This window comes from Capsicum annuum, chromosome 7, assembly GCF_002878395.1.
Source record: "Capsicum annuum cultivar UCD-10X-F1 chromosome 7, UCD10Xv1.1, whole genome shotgun sequence".
NCBI lineage: Eukaryota > Viridiplantae > Streptophyta > Magnoliopsida > Solanales > Solanaceae > Capsicum > Capsicum annuum.
This window is the reverse complement of record NC_061117.1, coordinates 16,102,244-16,110,375: the sequence shown is the minus strand read 5'-3', so window position 1 is coordinate 16,110,375 and position 8,132 is coordinate 16,102,244. Positions and strand designations below refer to the sequence as shown.

At 29.9% G+C, this 8,132-nt stretch overlaps 1 protein-coding gene across 1 annotated transcript; it reads left to right on the top strand.

The window, feature by feature from the left end:
- The first annotated feature begins 5,142 nt into the window (after positions 1 to 5,142).
- LOC124900036 (defensin-like protein P322) lies at positions 5,143 to 6,294 on the top strand. Its single transcript, XM_047415213.1, has 2 exons — positions 5,143 to 5,343; positions 5,879 to 6,294. The coding sequence occupies exons 1-2, from the start codon at positions 5,280 to 5,282 to the stop codon at positions 6,049 to 6,051; spliced, it is 237 nt and encodes a 78-aa protein (XP_047271169.1). The 5' UTR covers positions 5,143 to 5,279; the 3' UTR covers positions 6,052 to 6,294.
- Positions 6,295 to 8,132: the final 1,838 nt, after the last annotated feature.

Genomic DNA, 8,132 nt, shown 5'->3' with positions numbered 1-8,132 from the left:
GGGGGGGGGGGGGGGGGGGGGGGGGGGGGGGGGGGGGGGGAAGGGTACTGGAATGGAGGTTGGGGTGCTAGAACGGAGGTTGTGGTGGGGGAAGATTTTAGTATTTTTTTTTAATTTACTGTTTTTTAATTTTTTAAATATTATAAATATTTTTTTAATTTAATCACGCGCTCAAAATACGCGTGTTTACACGCGTATTGCCACATCATCGAATTAATGCCACATAAGCAAAAAAGTATTTAAAATACTGATTTTTAATGAGTTCAAGGGTACAGATGACACACATGTAAGTATGAGTATCCATATTACAAAACAGACATAGTACAAGGGTCCATCGATCCATTTTGCCAAATAAATATATATGTAAGATATCATTTATATTATATCAACTTCCAACACGGGTAATTCTATAATGATAAGGGCAATCAATGCTCAAGAAGTCTTAAAATAATAATTCAAGTTTTCGCACAAACATTATATCTAAAAATAAAGATATTTAAATGCACAGATAAGATCAATTATGTCAAATAAAGCCTCCATACGGGCAACACACAATACCAGATATCACAAGTTAATAACAACAAAAAATAAGCCCCTACACGGACACACAACAGTAATAGTAATTCTCAAAATATAAATTTCATAGTTATTTTCCCCAATTCATGGCATGTTTTACTTATTTATTAACTACTCATCTCAATCTAAAAGAAGTTAAGTCATAACCTACCTCGAAACATCGAAATTCAAGCCAAAAGTGCTTCAACACAGAGCCTTTTTCTTACGAATGGCCTCGAAATCAGCTATAACATTTAAAAACAATATTTATGCGTTAAAAGAAAGCCATTAATACCCATATTGCTCATATTTGAGCCGGATCCAAAAGGGATTCAAAAAATGAGTTAAAAAACTAAGGGGATAAAACTAAAATTTGTTTTAGAAATACATTCCCAAAGGTTATAGGAGTTTGCAGTTGAAAATCCACGCAAAAATGGGTTAAAACGAGGTTCAAATCGAAGAAAAAATATTTTAAGCTTTACTGGTAAAAACCTCAAAATCTCAGTTCAAAATCATGATTAAAAGGTATTTTTTGAAGATGTAATTAACAGAAAATAATGAAAATATGATTTAGGAGTTTATCCAAGTAAGAATGGTGAGAAAACCCTAAGAAATCGCCTCTTCCCGAAGCTTGAAAGTCCAAAAATAGTGAAAATTGCGTAAAGGAGATTTATATACAATAGTTAGCGCTTAAGCGGTTAAATCCGCTTAAGCAACCACTAAAGCGGTACTAGGCTGTTTAAGCAGTTACTGCTTAAGTGATGCATGACCGCTAAATCGGATGCCTCTTAAGCAGTCTTGGATCACTAAAGTAGCTGCCGCTTAAGCAACTGCACTCGATATCAGCAAATGCTGATTTCGGTGCAAGTCTACCAAGCTCCGAACGAACCCTCAAAATTTGATGGGGGACCCCACAGAGACAAATCATATATTCTACCAAGCTATTTTGAATGTTCCAAACTCAATGCTTATGGTGAATTTTCTAAGAAAGATTGTTTTCAATAAGTCAACCCTGAGACCCATTTTTATACCATTTTCCAAACAAAAAATCGAGATACAAAGTAAAGGTTCCGTATCCGAATCAACTGCGATTCTAACCCAAATTCGACATTCCAAACCTAATGGAACTGTCCAAATTGTCAACCAATACTCATAACAATAAATATTAATCGAAATCAATTATATGACTTTTAAAGCCTTTAAAAAGCACAAACTTGCCCGAATCATTTTCGATCGCATCAAAAACTGTGTCAGCCATTTCCACGCCGTAAAATCATCATGTCGCAATTACCGGATAAGACAAAATGTTCAAAACAGATAAAAAGTAAGTCTTCACAAATCAGATCATTACACATTTTAACTGTTGATTTAGCTCTTTTCACGTAATTTAATAAAATATAATAGATTATTTACTAAGTTATAATCCTTACTTAATAGATTCTTTTTTGACAATTGACCATTATTATAAATAAACTGTATATTTTTTTATTGTTTAGGAATAATTGCCAAAAGAGTCTTGAATTCATAAAATGACAGAGGGGTATAATTAGGTACCCAGGTTCTAAAATTCCATATCTTAGATGAACTTTTAATGCCAGAAAATTTTAGGCATTTGCCATTTGGTGTATTATACCTACTTCTAGGTTAAGAATATAAAATTTAAAAGTCTTATTTTTTTAAAAAGTTTATTCTCGATCAAATTAAGAAATATATATAAAATAGATGAAGTAATAATCTGATGATTTTATTAGTTCATATCACAAAAACTATGATAATGTTCTTTTGTTTGAAAAATATGGAAACGTTAAAAGTGATGCAAGAAGACAATATAGTTTTTCACAATTGAAACGAAGCTAAAGGGAATATTGCGTCCATTGTTGGTAATTCAAAACAACAATCTTGTTTTACTTAATTACTTTGGGTTGTTTGGTAAGGAATTAATTATTTTGAAATTAGCTATTTTGAGATGAGTTATTTTACCCATAATATATGAGATAAAACAAACACTATAATCTCAGAAATACTCTCTCCATTCGCTTTTACTTGTCATTTTTTAATATGACACTAAAAAAATAATTATTAATATGGTCATTTTATTATACAACCCCTATTAATATAGCTTGAAAATGATTGGAGAATAAATAATTAATGTTCAAGATAAAATAAAAAAAATTCTTTTATCTTTTCTTTATATGTCAAAAGTGACAAGTAAAAGTGAAGATTCGATAAAAAAAATAGTAATAAATAAAAACGAAGAGAGAGAATAACTAATTCCCAGATGATTAATTATCGCATGCATTGTCCTAACAGTATGTAGAGTCTTTTTTTGTTTTTTGGAAACTTTTAAGAGAAACTACATTCGTTATCTTTTGGATCTGGTCTGAGTAAATCCATTCATATGGAATAATTTACTAATCACATATAAAATGTAAATCATACAATATAAACTCAATTAAAAAGGCATTGACAAAAGAAATCAATTTCTAACCTTTTTAACAGGACACCACATATTACACTGACTCACCCATCCTCATCAATATTAATCTCACTTTCATCTTCGTAAGTTATTAAATTATTCTGTCACTTAAGCGTACACTTAAGAGAGTACTAGATTTGTGTATTCCAAATTCAACACGTACAAATGATTTATATAAACAGACATTTGAATTTAATATCAGTCATTTTAAATACTTCAATTTTAAAAAGATACGTATAGACATTTTAACTCATCTTTTTATGTCTTATGGACACCTGATACTGCACGAGTGTGACACACCAATTTTGAAGTAAATAATATATTTAATTAGTGAAATAGTCAATCGATTAATTAAAGTTGACACTCATGACATGCAGTAACATCTTGTTGGAGTCCCACATCGGTGGATTAAAGGGTTCCTGATCTCTTTATATGGTCTTGGGTAATTCTTTCCTCATAAGTTAGTTTTTGAGGTTGAGTTAGGCCCAAGGTCCATTTCTTTATCTTCCCCTCATGAGCTAGTTTTTGACTCCCCATAAGCTAGGTTTACCCACCGATGTGAGACTCAAACACCCTCCGCACGCCCAGTGCTGGACATTTGGAGTGTGGACAATATAAGACGGGGGGTACAACATCGAAAACAATGAATTGGGTGGGCCTGACTCTCATTCCATGACAAAAAAAGTGGACCTTGGGCCTAACTTAACCTTAAGGAGACCAAGGACCTTTTAAACCCACCGATGTGGGACTCTGACCAAGGACCCTTTAACCCACCAATGTCGGATCTAACACCCCCTCGCATGTCCAGAGTTGGACATCTGGAGCGTGAAAATATAAGACGAGTAGCCCAACATTGAAAACAATGAACTCCAACACCGCCTCGCACACCCTGAGCTGAACATCTGGAGCATGAACAATATAAAACGGGAGGCCCAACATCGGAAACAATGAATTATGTGGATCTGACTTTGATACCATGATAAAGAAATGAACCTTGGGCCTAACTCAATCTCAAAAATTAATTCTTGAGGAGAGGATTGACCAAAACCATATAAAGAGATTAAAGATTCTTTAATCCACCGATGTAAACTCCAACACATCCAACTGCTACTTTGTAATTTAGCTAATTAAGCACTTCAATTTGTCAGATTTCGAAAACGTGTGACGTTGAATTGGTGAATTTTTATTTTTATTTTTTTGAAAAGCAAAAGATGAAAGGTTGAAAGTAATAAAAGCTAATGCAAAATTATTGTATCTGCATGATTCCAGACAAATATTTGAATTACTATCTGACATATGTCATGTATGTCCTCATCTGGTAAGACTTTAACCAATATCATAGATATTAATGTCGGCAAGTAGTTTTTCAAATTTAATAAATATTAGTATTAAATGAGAGTATTTACTAAAAATCTGTACTTCCTCGATTTAAAAAAAAATGACTTGTTTTGATTTGATACGAAATTTAAGAGAATAAAAAATAATTTTAAATTTTGTAGTATTAAATTAAAATTATATTAAATGTATCAAAATATTTTTTAATCTCATGGTTTTAAATATGTCACGTAAAAAGTTGAAATTAAATTGTTTTCAAAAAAGACAAGATCATTCTTTTTGAGACGGACTAAAAAAAAGTAGGTCATTCTCTTTTAAACGGATGAAATATAATATATCAAATGCACTTTAAATTCTACTATCTTAAAAGTATCACATAAGATATTGAAGCTAAAGCTGAATGTAGTAATTTTGAAAAAAAAAAAAGTCTTTCAGCTAATTTTAATTATCGTTTTAGCTAAAAATTGTTACTTTAGAAATTTAATATTAAAGTTAACAACTATTTTCAATCATGCCTTAATGTTAAAAAGGTATAACTTTTTTAAAAAGTAACTCAATTCTAAAAAAGCTTCCGATAAATGGAGGCAATTTAGTAAAAGTACCGTATATTTTATTTTCTTAATGACATAAAAGAGCTAAAACAATAGTTAAAATAGTAGAAAGGTATAAATATTTCTTTTTAAAATTATAAACCTAAAAATATAGTAAAACACGCAACTTTAGGGAGTACCTAGTTTAACTCAAACGATAAATAAAAAGAAAAAATATATATTTATATTATTTATTTATTTTGTCATTTTCCACAAGATAAGAGCCCTATAAATATGTACTAGCCTCAATTTTCTCACATATATCTTAAAAAATATAGTAATACTATACAATATACAAAATTCCTAAGGTTCTTCTCCATCAAATGGCACACTCCATGCGTTTCTTTGCTACTATATTACTTCTAGCCATGCTTGTCATGGCCACTGGTTAGTTTTCTTCTTCTCATCAATATTTTATTTCATTATATTCGCAATTAATTAGCCCAATTTTCGCAATGTCATGTTTTTAAAGCCGTTCAGGAGATAAAGCACTTCCTATTAAAAATATTAACAATTTCGAATCACCTCATCAGATAGTTTAGTGATTCGTTGTCAATATTGTCATACCATAATATTTTTACATAAAAAAACATTTTAAAACCTTGGTAAGTTTAGTTAAAGGTGTGTTTAATATATTAAAAATACCATTTGATCTTATAGTATTATATATGTTATACAATTTTCTAAAAGTTGGTTTTGTTAAGGGTTATATAATAGGAGAATGTTGAAATTAAAAAGTTATCAAATATAAAGTTATATTCTTTTTGAAACAGAATAATATGATACATGTATAAATTGCAACGTTCATGTCATTGTATGTTTTGTGAGAGTAATAATATACACTTGACATCCACGACCAAATAAGCAGGACTAATTTATTGCTAAAATAGCTAGTAATTAATACATATTTTTCTTTTAATAGAGATGGGACCAATGAGAATTGCAGAGGCAAGGCATTGCGAGTCGAAGAGCCAACGTTTTAAGGGACCATGTGTGAGACAGAAGAATTGTGCCGCTGTGTGTGAGACCGAAGGATTTCCCGGTGGTGATTGCCGTGGATTTCGTCGTCGTTGCTTCTGCACTAGGCCATGCTAAATAAGAGTACTAATAATATGAATTATGTTTAAACTTTAAAGAAGTTTTAAGTACTCTTGAATAAAGAACACTATGGTTGTTCAAAGATGTAGTGCCTGTTTTGTTTCTAAAGCTAGTTATGATCTTTGAATTGTATGCAATTATAGTGCGTGCACTAGGGCGTATTTCTTGTATGCTATATGAAACATTATGGATAAAATTTGTCTTTTGGCCTCTAATATAATTTTTATGTGTAGTGTGTTCCATCTTGATTCTTGTTTTGCTCTATTTAATATTTTCTCCGTTTATTTTTATTTCTTCATATTATATTCTCAACCAAATTAAGAAATATAAAAATAAAAGAAAATAGATGGAGTAATAATCTGATGACTTTACCAGTTCACATCACAAAAACATGACAAATGTTGTTTTGTTTGAAAAATATGGTAAATTATAACACGTATGATAACGCTAATTTGCTTAGTTCATTAAAGTAATGCGATAAGACAATATAGCTTTTCACATTTAAAACCAAACTAAAGGGAACATATTGCGTCCGTAGTTGGTAATTGAGAACTAAAATTTTGTTTTACTTTGTTATTCGGGTTACTTACTTTCTCTCTCTATATAATGTATATATATATATATATATATATTCTAACCTTTTCTTTCTGTAATTCTCAAAGAAATTTATAGTCATTATTTTTTTTATAGGTACTTGATAAATCTATTTCTATGCAATAGCTTATAAACTGCATAAGAGATGTAAATCATACTAAACAAGTCAAGTACGATAAACTCGACTGAAAAAGTATTGACACGAGGAATCAATTATCACTAATCCCCCTTACGAAATACTATCCTTATGGACATAACCTAATCTTTAATTTTATGAGTTTTCAAAATTATTCTTTCTAATCTTTAATTTTATGAGTTTTCAAAATTATTCTTTCTATTTGTCACTTACGTGTACACTTTCAAGAGAGTACTAGAGATTAATTATTTTGTGTATTCTCACGTAAACATTGGTCAAACGGATCATCTAGTTTAGATGGGTTCAAATTTATGTAGTAGATACATGATAACGAAATAAAAATATTTTTTGTTTGACAGAATAAAATTTTAAATGAAATAATCATATAATTTATGGTCAATATTAGAGCAGAGTCATCCACTTTATATAAAAAATATTCCCATACACTTCCAGTTCATAATAAGAAATCAGGTTCACACACGAGAAAAATACGTAAAAATAACATAAATTTCAATCTTATTAAAATTATTTATACTCTCTTTCACTTTCTTAATTACTTTACTCTCTCTCCCGATTCATATACATAACAGGACCGACATATATATAAAAACTTTTGTATATGACAAGGCCGACATATATATAACAAGGCCGATTCATATACATAACAAGTATGACAAGGCCGACATATATATAACAAGGCCGATTCATATACATAACAAGTATGACAAGGACGACATATACATAACAAGGCCGACATATACATAACAAAACCGATTCATATACATAACAGGACCGACATATACATAGAAAACTATGTATATGCATTTTTAGAGAAAAATGGGATTTTTGTAATATTGTTTGGAGAGATGAGATTTTTTGTAATAAGTGAAACTTAAGTTGTTGGTTTGTGTAAATTTTAAAAAAAAAATATTAAAAATATGATAAGATAATGGACACTTGTTATTCTATATATAACAAAGTCGATTCATATAACAGGGCCACCAGATACATAAAAAGCTATGTATATGCATTTTTAGAGAAAAATGACATTTTTATAATATGTTTGGAGAGATGAGATTTTTTGTAATACGTGAAACTTAAATTGTGGGTTTGTATAATTTTTAGAAAAAAGATGTTAAAAATATGATGAGATACTGGACACTTGCTATTCTAATCGCTAAAAAGATTACCAAAAGAGGATACAGCGATACAGGATTGCATAAATTTGAGAATAAACTTCAATATTTATATTGATAATATTATATAAATTTTAAATATATGAATATGATTTTTCTAAGACATACATAGGTACTTAAATTTAATAAGCAAACACTTTAATTTTAATGCA